The sequence below is a fragment of the Thermobia domestica genome, chromosome 8 (genome assembly GCF_964235325.1).
Source record: "Thermobia domestica chromosome 8, izTheDome1.hap1.1, whole genome shotgun sequence".
Taxonomy (NCBI): Eukaryota; Metazoa; Arthropoda; class Insecta; order Zygentoma; family Lepismatidae; genus Thermobia; species Thermobia domestica.
In genome coordinates this window covers 252,403,925-252,419,668 of record NC_137461.1, presented here as the reverse complement: position 1 = coordinate 252,419,668, position 15,744 = coordinate 252,403,925, and the positions used below count along the sequence as shown (strand labels likewise).

Here is a 15,744-nt window from a genome sequence, read left to right as displayed (position 1 = left end):
AACACAACTTTGCTCCCAACCTTACACACCTAAAGATCACACACGAACTCCAAATCACCATTTTTTACCTCCTTTCTCCTGTAAAGTTTCCATGTTTCTTAAGTAAAAAGAAGAGGTACCACTAAAGTTAACCCAATGCCAGTTCTGATTTACTTGAAGGGGATGAAAACAATGAGATTAAAAATGAAATGGCATGAGCTTGTGATAGGAGAATCAGGAACCATTTTCTCTCGTTTCCGGTGGTGTACGTAGAAGTTTTTGAAGAGAAATTGGTTCAACCTTTGAAATACTTCTAATTTCAAGTGTGTGTAAGTATTTCAATATCGTAATTGTTTATTTCTACATATTATCTTTGCTCAAGAATAGTTAAAAACCCAAAACTTCCTTGAGTACGTACTGCTCTCCTGAATCTTCGAACTACTATGTAAACGTAGACACGTACCAGGAGGAAGAAAGACAGAACGTTAAATTTCTACTACCACTGTAAAATGTTAGGATTCAGAGCCAATATTACATGATGACTTAGTGACCCTACTAACAGATCTATGGTTGGATGGATGGATTAAAGTTTATCATCCCCTTCAAGAGCAAGGCTCCACGAGATGTGGATTTACAGCCTAACGAACGATCTGAATTACTTGAACTTTCTCCAGAGGCTCAGTGATTGTACATTATATGCTGCCACTACGAACCCTCCCAACGGTTATCAAGATTACTTAAATATGTTCCTCCTAAAATTATCGGCATCTGATAACCAGACCTTAACTGCACCACTGACGGAAGCGGAAATACTTCGCACGCTTAAGCAATGTAATCCTAAGCACCTGTCCTGGGAGTGATGGTTTGGGGTACGCATTCTATCAACAGTATTGGGATATCATAGGCATGGACATGGTATCATTATATAATGAACTCTATGCCTCTCCGCACTTCCTCCAAAATGATGATCATGTTATCTTTATTCCTGAGTTTTCTGATGCCAATACTGTTACACAATATCGGCTAAGCACCTTGCTCAACACCGACCTCAAATTGATTAATAAAGTTCTAGTGCACCGCATCAAACCAAAAATTCAAAGACAAAATTAGTCCATTCTAGGCCGCTCTCAATCAACATAATGTTTATTATGTGCTGACCAAGATTCAGGATGTTGTAGGTTATTTTATGTTTGCCCTAAAAACAAGTTTGCCTGATATCACTTGATTTTCAAAATTTATTTGATCGCTTATCTCATGCCTTTCTGTTTACTGTGCTATGAACGTATAATTTTCCGGAGGTCTTCCTTAACTTTCTCACTCACATTTATAGCATAGCCATGGCTAAGCTTCAAATAAATCGTTTCTCTACTGCTCCCATTCCACCAGAGAAATGTGCGCGACAGGGTTGCCCCCTCTCCATGTTTCTGTTTAGCCTCGCACTAAAACCTTTATTATATAAGTTAGCTGCGTATATATAACCTCATCTGAATGACTTGAAAAATATATCAGTTACTGCCTTTGCAGACGATGTTAACCTTAGCTGTATCACTCTAAAACAATTTCACTATATTAGTGACCAATTAGAAGAATTTAGTGCTGTTAGTGGCGAAATGCTTAATTTCAAGAAAACGAAAGTGTTGCCATTTCATTCTTGGACTACGGACGACATACCCCTACCATTTGCCAACATTGCACTGGTTACTAAAGTGAAAATCCTGTGCATAACATTTTCTAATTCGGACAGTATTCATTATGAACATATTTGGGATTCTCTCATTCAAATTTTACGTATGCTCAGTCTAAATCACAAATTGCGCAGCTTAAACTTAATCCAACGTATTTCGTATATCAATAGTTATCTATGTGCTAAATTATGGTACTTCGCTCATATATGTCCCATTACTGATTTGTATGTTCGTAAAATAAATTCCATTATTGGTTGGTTTCTGTGGGCAGGGCATCATTTACGTGTCAAGAGTGACACTGTTACCCTACCCCTTAACTGTGGGGGACTGAACCTAATAGTCAGGGCTAAATGTTCTGCATTCTCTCTAGCTAATAGTTATAAACAATTCCAAGTTACTAACCAAATCACCCACCAATGGATTTCTTGTTGGATCGCTTTCCTCCCTGTACCGTCAGTGGTGCAGTTAAGGTCTGGTTATCAGATGCCGATAATTTTAGGAGGAACATATTTAAGTAATCTTGATAACCGTTGGGAGGGTTCGTAGTGGCAGCATATAATGTACAATCACTGAGCCACCGCGGTCCACCAAGAGCTCAATTTTGAATAGAAGTGGTGAGTACAACTGCACATGTTTCTAGATCTGATAATTAACTCCTTTGTGGCTATGATTTGCGTACACGTCATCGGCAGGAGACCCGCGTTCGATTTCTGGAGAAAATTCATGTAATTCAGATCGCTCGTTGGGCTGTAAATCCACATCTCGTGGAGCCTTGCTCTTGAAGGGGATGATAAACTTTAATCCATCCATCCAACCATAGATCTGTTAGTAGGGTCACTAAGTCATCATGTAATATTGGCTCTGAATCCTAACATTTTACAGTGGTAGTAGAAATTTAACGTTCTGTCTTTCTTCCTCCTGGTACGTGTCTACGTTTACATAGTAGTTCGAAGATTCAGGAGAGCAGTACGTACTCAAGGAAGTTTTGGGTTTTTAACTATTCTTGAGCAAAGATAATATGCAGAAATAAACAATTACGATATTGAAATACTTACACACACTTGAAATTAGAAGTATTTCAAAGGTTGAACCAATTTCTCTTCAAAAACTTCTACGTACACCACCGGAAACGAGAGAAAATGGTTCCTGATTCTCCTATCACAAGCTCATGCCATTTCATTTTTAATCTCATTGTTTTCATCCCCTTCAAGTAAATCAGAACTGGCATTGGGTTAACTTTAGTGGTACCTCTTCTTTTTACTTAAGAAACATGGAAACTTTACAGGAGAAAGGAGGTAAAAAATAGTGATTTGAAGTTCGTGTGTGATCTTTAGGTGTGTAAGGTTGGGAGCAAAGTTGTGTTTAACCCTCGCCTCGCCTACGGAGGGAAGGTACTTTGTATCCACCACAGTATGCTTTTGTAATTTCTCTTCTAATCGTTTCTTTAAAATTGTAAAGAGATATTGCTCAACATGTTTAGTTAAAACATATACTTATTGTGGAACAAATAAGTGACGGATCCAAGGGGGGGGGCAATCGCCCTTCCCAGAAGACGAAACTTTCTTATTTTATATATAAATAAAACCCACCCCAGAGTTTGGAGCTCTTAAAAGTAGCTCTAAGTAGCAGTATTACAACCCATCGTCCCCCCCAGAAGTCCGTCCTGGATTCGCCCCTGGTACAAATTGAACGTAAGTGTCTCTTGTAAATTTGCTATTTTCACTCCTAGATGGCAGTATAATAAATATCTATCCCGCCTTTTCTGAATTTGGAAGTTAGTCTTATCTCATACTGCTCACTTCAGTCACTGTATTAGTGAGTCTCATAAATTTGCTATTTTAAGTTGGTGAGCACAAAGTAACCCCCTTCCCATTGGTAGATGTGATTGCTTTATTAGTATCACTCCTAGGTCGCAGCAGTAGTGCTATTCTAAATTTTTAACAACCGGTTCTCTCTCCCTCTCTCTATATATATATAAGAGATATAGTAAACGGATAAGTAGATAGATAGATATGATTCTCTTGTGACATGTCTCGACCTACACAGCATACAAATGGTGTGATGAAATTATGTTGCACTTCGAAAGCCTTGGAAACGAATTATGCGAGATATATGATTGTCAAAAAGTATTTAAAAGACTTTCATCCAGCAATTGTTCGATAATTGTTAATAATGGTATGTATGAGTTTCAGATATAAATAATCCTTACTGCTTCACTCATATGATCCCAGTTCTCATTCTTGATATCTGAGCATTTGAGATTAACGAATAAACGTCTATACCTTCTTTTGAGAGATCGTACTTAACCCTGTAGCTGTAAGAATTTCAAAGAACAAAGACACTTAAAATAAAATTTACCGTTCCCCCTGTTCTCTATTAATCTTCTCGTATGTACGGAGTGAAGTAATGTTCTTGAAATAGGTCAATTGTTTTTGGCTGTGAAAAATTTGTATTCCACAAGCTCTCCCTTCCACCTGAAGTTTGCAATGCACGCAGTTGCTATGCTAACAGAAATACAAAAGATATAGAAATCTTATCGGCATAGTTTATTTTCGATTGCCGAAAATGGGTTCTGCTACGTGTAGTTGCCACTGCCCATTTTGACTTTGATGTAAGTTGTTTATAAATCCTGAACAAACGAAAATTTTATGAAAACCGGTGCGAAGAGGCTGAATAGCACCACTGGGTGGCAGTATATTAAAAAGGATAGTTGCTGTGCTGCTGGAAGTACACTAAACGCCATTCATTTGTTGATCCACGATGGGCTCGAAGACATCGGCAAGGTAACGTGCTGAGTTTATTGTACGTACCTCCGAAGAAAATGGGTCCATTCTCGTCCCCGACACAGTTTGCACCGCATCACAATCTTTAGATCATATAGCAGTAGCTCGAATAGTTGTCGATAGGCTAATACCCCATATTTTGCAAATTAACGCAGCTACTGAGGTGGAACCATGCCTCGTCCGTCATGAAGTAGAGATTCGAATCGACAAATCCACTTTCAATTTCCTGTAATAGCCATTTGCAGTACTATACATATCTAGCACGTATTTCGGGCTTCAATTCCTGTAAAAGCGTGTTCTTGTATGGCTGCAGGTTAAGGTTCTTTAGGATGCGGCGACATGTTGTTCCGGACAGTCCTGTCTGCTGCGGTAGACTCATCGTCAACTTAGTGGCCTCTAACTCTCCGCTGCCGAATATTTTCTTTCTGCGCTTTTGGTCCTTTTCGACACAAGTATTCATGTTCCTTACAAAGCACGGATGTTGTTCCTCAAAACCGTATAAGTTCATCTATAGTTAACTAGGTGAGTGATCACTGTCGAACTCAGTACGGATTTTTTTCTTGTACTCTTTTCAGTGATTTTCCCTGTAAATAATGTCCCTGACAAGAATATATCCTGATCTCTCTCCCGAGAGGCATTTTCGTGTCTACCTTGGTGATTGATCTTACCTCGACTGCTTTTTTCTCTTCACAGCTGCAAATCGTGTTTCTACTACTCACGCATTATCCCTCTCCCCGTGGAAGGTTAATGTGCTTGATTCACAACATGCTATGTGGAATACGAAAGATTGTTGCCAGTGGTTAAGTACAGTGGTGCTTTTTGGTTCCTCCCCTTTCTGTCCAGCTTGATTTATTTTGGCCCATCCTGTATAATGTTAATAAAATTTCCATTACCACTTTACTCCTGCCTATCTTGCCTGTGTGTGCTCGGAATGGAAAATTGCATAGTGTAAGAGTTAGGGGAACATTTGCAAGTGTCCTCTTTTAGGCCAATTGCTGGTTTTGAAATGCTAATTCTATTTGTACATATACGTCGCAAGCCTTTTGAAAATTCAACCTTTTTACAATAAGCCTACAAATCTTACAAAACGCAGGCCATTTGAAAAATAATGAACATAATTTTCGATTAGCCTAGTCCGCATCAGCCTCTTTGTAATAATACATCTTAGACCGTTTGTAAGGATGAACTATGTTTCACAGAAGGACTGGCGAGATGGCCAGGCTGTTATTGAACAGACTGAAAGAATACGCCTGATTGGAAATTGGAATCAAATTATTGTTTATTATTTGTTTACAGTTTATTATTAAAGTACTGTCAATATTGTTTATTACTTATGAAAGTAACATTTACATACTTGACAACTCAAATGCTTTTAGCACTCAGTTTTTCATGCATTTGCTAGTCATTACTTTATTCCTTTTACTAATCCTGTGCGAACTAGTATCTATTCTATTCTTCTAAATATGTAAAACTACTTGTTTCATTTACTATCTGTTCATGATAGGAGAGTTCTCAGACTTCTTACATGATTTATTTTCTAATTTCTGCTACCTTCCAAAACATGTAAAATAACAAACGTTGTAAAATTATTTGTTTGCACTCATTTGGAGTGCCATTGACTTCTGTTTTTGTAACAGGCACAATTATTTATTCAGCATTGAGATTTTGCAGGCTTGCAATAACACTTTTTGACACCTTGACCTCTGAACGTTGAGAGCTTATACACTGCTTCTCTCGGCAAAATGTTTCTATCGGATACAGCATTGAAAATAGCAGAATTGCGTAGGTGTAGTTCATTTCGAGAAAACTAGTTTTTAATTGTTCTTACAGTGGTACCGATTCTATTAACATAATTTCTGAAATCGACTTTTATTGTAATAGACCTTATATCTAGAGGTCTACGATCGACCTTTGGTATAGCAACAGTTACAAAACTACCAATGTTAATATACAACAGTCTGTTTATGGCATCATTTTCTCTGCCGATCATTTTACTCTCCAGTTTGTTTGGTTCCTCTCTGAACATATCGCCCCCTGAAAGCAGAAAGGTGTTAAGCACCAAAATACAAATTTCTCAGGAGATAAGCGCCAAAATACAAATTTCTCAGATGAATAAAACGAGTGAAACACTAATTAATTCCGATTCTTTCTTTCTTCTAGAATTGTTTTCACTACAGATCTTTCATATTGTATTCTTAAACATGAAATGGGTAGTCAGGATATGCACTTAGTTGAAAATCAAGGAGAATGGCGCTTAGTACCTTTCTCCTTTCTGAGGGTAATATGTTTTCATCTTTTCTTTCTTATAAATAAAACACACAATTTTAGATCCGTAGCCCTCACAACCGTTCCCTACAACTTCACAGGACGAAGAAATACGCTGTAGGTATGGGCATCAGTTGTTTCCTTTCATAAACAGGACAGATCAATTGGGCTATTTCATTTCCTTCAATTGTATGTTCCAAATTAGGTGAGGGACCAGGTTCTTTATTGTTATTTTCTTTTGGTTCGCCACTAAATATCGCATGGTATGTGCTCGTTTAATAATTCGATGAAACGAGCACTTCTTCTACGAAATAGCAATCGATCGGCCCAATTTATTTCTGTTGTCTTTCATCCAGCTTGTATATTTTCAATATCTTGATTACTTCATTCAACCATACCCTTCGTCGTCTCCCGTGACCGATTTTCCATCAATTTCTTGAATATCACTGCAGTGAACTCTCGGCAATTGTCGCTCTGTAGTATGTGTGAGGCACCAAACTGAAGGAAGGTTTGAAAAGTTCAATCGCTACTTCAATAGCTCTTTTGGTACCAAATGATTCAATTGTAGAAATTTAGTCGCATATACAAGGACACAAATATTGAGACGTAATATCTTTGTTTCATATTGTTACCTTCTCTGTTGATATTTCCGTCTGCGCGGTTATCCAGTTGCTCCAGGTCTATTTCTGTGGTTATGGACTCACCTGATGTTATTTTGGAACATAATATCCCTGTTTCAGATCATTAAAAGAATTATCTCGCCCTTTGTGATTACACAACTTATGCACACTTGAGAGCTTTCATAGTAATTTTCAATGGAAATATTAATTTTAATACACTAGTATCATTATTTTCTTTTCTCTTAAAAATTGATTCGTTTTTCCCCTTTACTCAGGGGCAAATGTGAGGGGAAACGTGGGGGAACGCCGTCTCCACCTCCAAAAACATGTACGCCGATCCCCTAGTTCCTAAAAAAATTACAATGGACAAAGATAGACAGGGGGATGGCGTAACGTCATGCCGCTACCTACCGTCTCCCTATCTTTCCAGATCCACCGTTACCCCTGTCCTTACTTCCATTGCGTCATATTTTGAAATTATGTAATATTGGGAGGATGAATGTTTCGTACCTGCTCTTCTAGCTGCTTTAATATCCTTGATTTCTTGAATTACTTGAAACACAGTTACGATTTTTGTAGAATTTCAACATTTTCCCATCAATCTTCTTCTTGCACTCATTCCAGTTGCTTCCTGGCTCGTTCCTAACTACCTCAGAAATATCATCTGAACTCAATTTCTTCTGTCATCGTTGAAATTGCTCTTTACCAAGAATAATATAAAAAGACCAACAACAACACAAAACAAACACTGCGGCTGATTAAATCGAAAGAAATAACAAAGAAGCTCACGCTTACTGGATCAAGGAACCTTCAAAGAAGTAAGGACCAAAAATGTGTTCATTCATTCCTGCTCAGTACATTCCGTGCGGAAAATTGTTCTCGATTTTTTTATTTTTTTTAAAGTAGGTTTTCTTTTGGCTATGTGAATATGTTCCTATCCCGCGAACTCCGATAAATAGCGCATTTATAAGAGAAAAGAACGCACTTCCGAGTAGGAATGGTGGGAAAGGCCTCCAACAAAATTCTACGTGCTTGTTGCCGGTGGTTTAAGTCATCGTCAGTTAGTTCATTGATGGCCATTGTCCAGAACACGTAGAGGCATAAGTCCATTTTCATGTGGATGAGTTATGGGAATGGACAAGAGAGTCCATGAGGGTTAGATATTTTTGTTCGTTTCTCTTATAGAAATGTCCTCTGTTTGAGTTAATTAAGAATTACTAGTGATGGTTTTTGCCTGATAGGCTTAGGCTCTTGATCTCACATAGAAAACATTAGTTAAGATACTTTTAGAATATGTTGCTTTACATATCAATGTTGTAATTTTAGAGATTTTAGTCTTGCTTAAGGCTATTTGTTAGGTTTATGCTTGTAAACTTCAGTACTCTGCGTTCAAGTCCATTTGCTGTCAGGTTGTTTAAAGCCTGGGAAAAAGTGTAGATCAAGCTTACTGGATCAAGGAACCTTCAAAGAAGTAAGGACCAAAAATGTGTTGTTCATTCATTCCTGCTCAGTACATTCCGTGCGGAAAATTGTTCTCGATTTTTTTATTTTTTTAAAGTAGGTTTTCTTTAAAAAAAAATAAAGAAAACCATTCTTTATTTTCCATTCTTATGGTTCCATTCTCAAGGAGAGGACTGAACTTTTACTTTCAAGTTTACCTTTTGACTTTATCTTTAGTGAAGATCAAAATGATCTCTCTTGTAAGATCTTTCCTAGCTCTTATTCATATCATCTCAGCCTGTAAATAAGTTTGAATTACTAGAATCTTTTCTCAGTGTGCTATTCGTGATTGTGTTTCACATGATTAGGCGTAGGCCAGTGTCCTACAAGTGAGGAAAGGCACTTTTAGAAATTAAGAGATTAAGAGAATGCCTCTGGTGGTCTTCTCAGAGTTTTGATTTTGTGTATTTACTATTGAATTTAATGAAAAACCATTTAGAGAAATTACTTAGGAGCTTATTTCTTACGCTTGGAAGTATACTGTTAAGGAGGTTTTAATCAAGAATCCCTCTCTTAATGTGCGAGATAACGAACAGTTCTAGTTTATTCTTGGAGCTATTTGCAAAGAACTCCCTAGACTCTTATACTAGTAGTTTATGGATCCTTTCTGGATCAATAAAGGCTGTATCGTGGCTTATTTGTATACAGAGGCAAATACTTCAGAATCGTAAAAATCTATTCTTTATAGGTGCAATATATTATTTGCGAAATATTGGTTGTTTTACTATTGCGTAATCTCTTCTTCTCTTTTCTCTCTTGGAATAAAGTAAAGGAATAAGAGAGAATGAAAAGCAAATTTAGTTAAATGAAGCAGTTAGTTTTATTTTAGATCTTAGATATTGCATTTACGTGCTAGTCCATAGAAAGAATAGACGAATCAGTTTAAGTTGAATAATCATACTTTTATTTTTAAATGTATATTGCACATTAAGAAATTTGAGTAATTATTCACACCCAAATTACTTACGTTTCTTTATTATTTCCAATTTTTCATCCAGCGTACTATGTAAATGCCAGTGTAAACACAAAACTATGTTTACTGTACACAAGACAGTAATTCGCTAACATAATTATGTAGACTGTATATTAACTCATTATAACATTACCCACATCCATAAGCGGCGCCAGGATTTTGGTAATGTGGATGCAGGCTGGGAAGAGACAACACATCCTAACATAGTTCCCAGAACGCTCTGCAATATTGTGCCGTTTAAGACCTCAAAAATAATCCCTAAGTTTTACTTAATAATAGAAAAAAATTGAAAAACACTGTATGATAGCAAATAACTTATGAGAGACTTAAGAAATCACTCAAATATATCCAAACGTAGGAAAGAATAAATATACAAAATAGAAAGGATTATTGCAGGAAAGCTGCAAATCGAAGTGAATGCTGCACCCACTGTGGCGCCGCCTATGCCCACATCTATGTCTTGAGCTGGATTAACTATTAAGCAAAATAAAGACATATTTAGGGCAGCTAGGGAAGGGACCACCACAGAAATTTGCCACAGTAAAATTTACCATCGTCCATAGGCAACATGGTGTAATACTGCAAATAGTGCAGCTGAACAGGATGCACAAAGAGGTCCCCAACATTAGATGAAAAAATTACATACAGATTTTGTAATTTTTAACATATAGTATATAACATATATTTAATGTATATAACAACAAAACGAAAAGGGTGCACACCTCCACCAAGGGTCACGAAATTGAAGAGAAAAATTCCCGCACATAGCCTAAATAAAAGCAAGGGAAACTTTTATGAAATTTGTTTAATTTCTGTACAACGTCAGTGGAAAACACACACTCATGTTCTTCGTCAGAAATATAACCTCATTGGCGCACTGAGAAAAAAAGGACTAGGATTTCCGTGTGGATACATCGTATTTACGCGGGTGCGCTTCTTAAGTAATGTAATTTTATGTATAAAAGTACAGTAGGTGGGAACACCATGCCAAGTCTGGAGTTCGGCGTCGAACTAGACTCGCTGTGATTGGATAATTTTATTCACATAATTGACTCTCGTAAGGTAGGGAGTCACAGATTTAGAAAGAACTAAGAGGGGACAGTCGTAGGAAGGTAGTAACAACATTATATACCTAAGTTACCACCGTCGGAATGGGTATGGCGTTAATTCTAGATTTGAAATGGTGGTCCCACAATACAAAATTTTCGCTAGACGGTGGTGTAGATCGTACTACTGATGAAACAACATTACTTAATGTGGTGACGCGCGTAACCTGGTAAAAACAGCATTTACATGCCTACTGGATTTTGCATTTTTCTCCGTGCGCAAATAATAATAAGTAATCATAAAGATAACGATTGATAATTTAGTAATGAATGAAGATCTGATTAAAGACTGCAATTTAAGAGAAACTTTTGAAATATAAATACAGTGGAATTGTAAAATAATACGCATTATTTTCCATCTTACTGAGAGTTTTGTTTAATTCCGATAAAATAATGGTTTATTATTGTCTATATTTAAAATTTTACTGTATATATAATATAGACCAATATCATGTCTGTCTACCTTCTCTAAACTTTTTGAAAAAGTTATGTATATTAGACTAGTTAGCTTTCTAAATAATTTTAATATCTCCTGCTCAAAATGGCTTTAGATAAAATAAGTCTACTGAAACTGCTCTTTACTCCTTTCTCTATTCCGCGTTAAATTCAATAAACGCTAAGAAATATACAACTGGCATATTTCTTGATCTTAGCAAATCTTTTGATACAATTGATCATCAAATTTTACTTTAAAAATTGCAAGATTATGGTATTAGAAGAAATGCTTATGAGTGGTTTAAATCGTATATATCCAACAGAAGGCAAACTGTTGAAATTAACTGTCAGACTCGAGATACTCAGGGAGTAAGCAAATGTTATTCAGATACCAAAGAGTTAAAATTTGGAGTTCCTCAAGGTACATCTTAGGCCCTATTCTATTTTTAATATATATAAATGACTTGCCACAATGTTTAGACTCTGCTAAAATTGTTCTATATGCTGACGATACAAATATATTAGTAACCGGAGAAACTTACGTTGAGTTAATGTAATGCAGTAGATTCCACCATGTCTGCCGTCAGTGACTGGATGGATAGAAATAAACTAATACTAAACACAACAAAGTCTTCCTGCATGTGCTTTCACGTAGTAAAAAACGAGATAAGAAAACGCCCTTGTGTAACAATTAACGGCAAAACGTTGAATTACGTCTCGGATACCAAATTTCTTGGTCTTTGGGTGTGAGATACATTAGATTGGAAAATTCACATTCAAAAATTATCTAGTAAATTGGCTCAAATCTGTTACATGTTAAAGCTTTTACGAAATAGTGTCAGTCAGCATGTTCTGCTCACAACTTATTTTGGACTTTTTCATTCTAAATTGAAATATGGTATTATATTCTGGGGATCTACTGCACTGCTAAATTCCATATTCGTTTTACAAAAGAGAGCTTTAAGGTTTATGACAGGAAGTAAACCTCGAACTTCTTGTAAACCTCCATTTAAATTTCTTGAATTTAATTTTTACCTCTTCCATGTTTATATATATATGAACTTCTAAAAATTTGTAAAAAAAGATATACAGATAGGTACAAGCAGCTTCCAGTTGAACTCAGATATTCACATGCATAATACAAGACAAGCGTCTGATCTTCATATAGAGTCCTCACGTTTAAAAGTACATAAGAATAGTACATTTCCTATGGCAGTAAATATTTATAACAAGCTTCCTTCCACTTGAAAAAACAAAACATCCGGTTTCAATAAAGCAGTCAAGTACTACCTACTCGAGCACTGCTTCTATTCTGTAGAAGAATATCTCGCCTGTAGTAAATAAGGTTTAAAGTATATATATTTTGTATATCTATAAGGTAAGGTTTTATTAACTGTTATGTTGTTTTATATCGTTGTATGTAAATTAGAATAATGAAAAATGGTACTTTTTTTTTTTTTTTTTACATAAATTCACACTATTTTAATATTGCATGTAGATTTAAATGTATACATATGTACACATTCAGTGTTCTTATGACGTGTCCAACTCATACGTTCAGGTTGTGAACCATTTGTATGAAAAACGATGAAAATAAATACAATACAATATGGGAGCACCAAACTCTTTTAAGCGCTTATGGTGTTTTAAGAATCTTAATTCGGCTCTGCCTATGACAGAAAAGTTACGAGTCGGTTGTAGGAATAACTTAAGAATAGTAGCCTATGCATTAATGTAATTATTCAAATGAATACAATGTATTCAATTTCTTAATGTTTACAATGCTTTCTTGAAAATAAAACAATGGCTGTAGATTTACAAACTGGAACCATACATAAATTATTGATATTTTTACTTCTTTCCACAGAATCGAATCTTAGTTCCTTTAAAACTTGTTTCGTATGGGAAGTATTTCATTCATGGGTGCAGATTAACTTTATGAGGGCTTAATCATTATGAGTATAAATACAAAAATATTTTATCATTTTCTCCAGAATTAAAATCACTTTCTATATGTATTAGGTACCTTCACGACAGGAGTTGTATCTACAGGCTAGAGGTCGTCCGATAGCATGACCTTGCGCCGAAGATGTTACTCGTTGCTGCACGAGGCACCTGATGGTGGACACAACGCCAGAGGTTTTGCCTCATACTTTCTACTTATACTTTCCAAATTTACTTACTTGGATATTTTACCTTCCCTGGTAATCTAGTGATTAACGCGTGCGCTTTTGGTGCACGTGCTCCCGGGTTCGATTTCCGTTTCAGGAGCATGAAAAAAAATAATTTCGCAATCATTCACTTTAATGATCCTTCTCCTTTAACTTAAATTGTATAACTGTGAGAAATTAAACTTTATTACTTTAAAAATCTCATTTTGTTTCATTTTTACTTAGAGATCTATTTCGGGACACTTCTATGGTTGCGCACCATGCAACTTCATTCCATAGTGTACTTAACTCAATTACCTACATGACAGTTTTGATACATTGTATGGGTACGCATTGTATGAGTTACACTATTTTCACCTAATACAGTTCACGGATTGAGTATAGCCCGCTCCCCCCAATGATTTTTAAAGAATCATAGTGATTCAAACGATTCACACTAGTTCATAATGAATCGGAATCGCATGTTATAAAGATTTAAGATGTAAATCTTGCGGTAAGGAAGCTTTAGTATAAGTAGTAGTAGTAGTTAGTAACAATAGTAGTAGTAGTAGTGATAGTAGTAGTAGTAGTAGTAGGAACGGGTTAGAAGCCCCGCAGGGGTTGGTCGGGTTCTGTTTTCGATATAAGTAGTATAGTAGTAGTAGCAGTAGTAGTGGTAGTAGTAGCAGTAGCAGTAGTAGTAGTAATAGTGACTCTTCCAGTTCCGGTGACAAAGAACTGGGGGGAGCGGGCTATTCAAAGCCGAGTTCACTTTGTAATCGCTTCACTTTTTATTTATAATGGCTTTCTTATGTGACACTTCTTAAAACCTTTCATTTTGTATCATCTCTGTCTACGTTATTACGTAGAGATGCTCACACACTTCGATTACTTCCACAATGTTCGTTTGAAATAATATTAGATATTTCTTTCATAAATTTTACAAATATGTGGTTCCAGATTGTAAACCGACACCAAAAATTGTATCTTGACACGGTTGGAGAACGGGTGACACTTGGACTGCAGTCTAGCCTCCTTGTAGTCACGCCCCTCAAATCGTATACATTCTACGAGTCAGTTTTGCGTTGAACATGTAAAGTAATAATTTGACATCAAATCAAACAAGGCAGCAATACCTATAAGCTTGATAAATATTATTAAATGAAAACTTACCATATTTCCACTATGCGATGTAATGAGGACGTTCCTTGCTCATATAAGTGTATCACTTTCATACTAGATTGACACTGTGTATTATTACTCAATTACGGAAAATAACGTTTCTTTACGTGATAATAATAAAAGTTTAAGCTCAAGAAGGTTAAACCAGAAATGCTTTATTCTTCGAAATTAACGGTATGTACTTAAAATATTAAACAACTTTTAACCTTCAAAGGAAAAACAATATGATACACATTGACATAGAGGAATACCTTCCATAACAGTTTTGAACAACGCGCATATGGCTTTAACATAATTCTTGATATTAGCCTAGGCTGCGGTGCTCATGTAGTTTTGGCGCATCACATTTTGGAAGATTTATAGGTAAAATTCAATACTTTGCATGAAGAGATATGTTTATAAGGAACAAATTTCTATAGGTGACAGAATTAGATACAAAGTAATACAGATGTGTTTTAGGTTTACAAGTGTGGGTAAGTGCTTTACAACGGATAAAAGAAGTGAGTGGATATGAAAGATGACTCTATTAGATGCTATTTTGCATCGCCGGTATATTTCTGCACAGCGTACAGAACCTGTATTTTGTGTTTACAAGTGAAGCCTTACTAGTATGAAACCGTAACAAGTGCACCATTTGTAACAACCTCTCATTCGTTTTCCGCGCGATACAACTAATTTTATCCATTCTTTTCCACACCCACATTTCGAAAGCTTTCAGTCGTTTTACATTTTTGCGTAATATCCATGTTTTTATTCCATACAACACAATAATTCACACGAAGTATTTTATGGGTCTTTTTCTCAACTCTTTATTCAAAGTCCCACAAAACAGACTTTTCTTCTTAAAGACTTCTTTCGTCATTCCTATCCTTGCTTTTATTTCACGTTCACATTTCATATCATCACTAATAATACTACTTATGTATCGAAAACTAGCCATCTGTTCTTTTTTTCCCTTCCTATTTCTATATTTGACACCGACCGCTCCGTTCTAATCACCATGGCTTTTGTTTCTCTGGCATTTATTTTCATCTCATATTCTTCACAGCCATTACTTAAGTTTTCT

General features: G+C 36.0%; 1 protein-coding gene across 1 annotated transcript in view; it reads right to left on the bottom strand.

Annotated features, from left to right (window-relative positions):
* LOC145693546 (uncharacterized) overlaps positions 1 to 14,817 on the bottom strand; it is a 35,867-nt gene extending 21,050 nt beyond the window's left edge. The window contains exon 1 of the mRNA XM_081769633.1: positions 14,670 to 14,817. Within this exon, the coding sequence (XP_081625759.1) occupies positions 14,670 to 14,731 (62 nt within the window). The 5' untranslated portion in view covers positions 14,732 to 14,817. The remainder of the gene's footprint in view (positions 1 to 14,669) is intronic.
* Between the last annotated feature and the right edge of the window lie 927 nt (positions 14,818 to 15,744).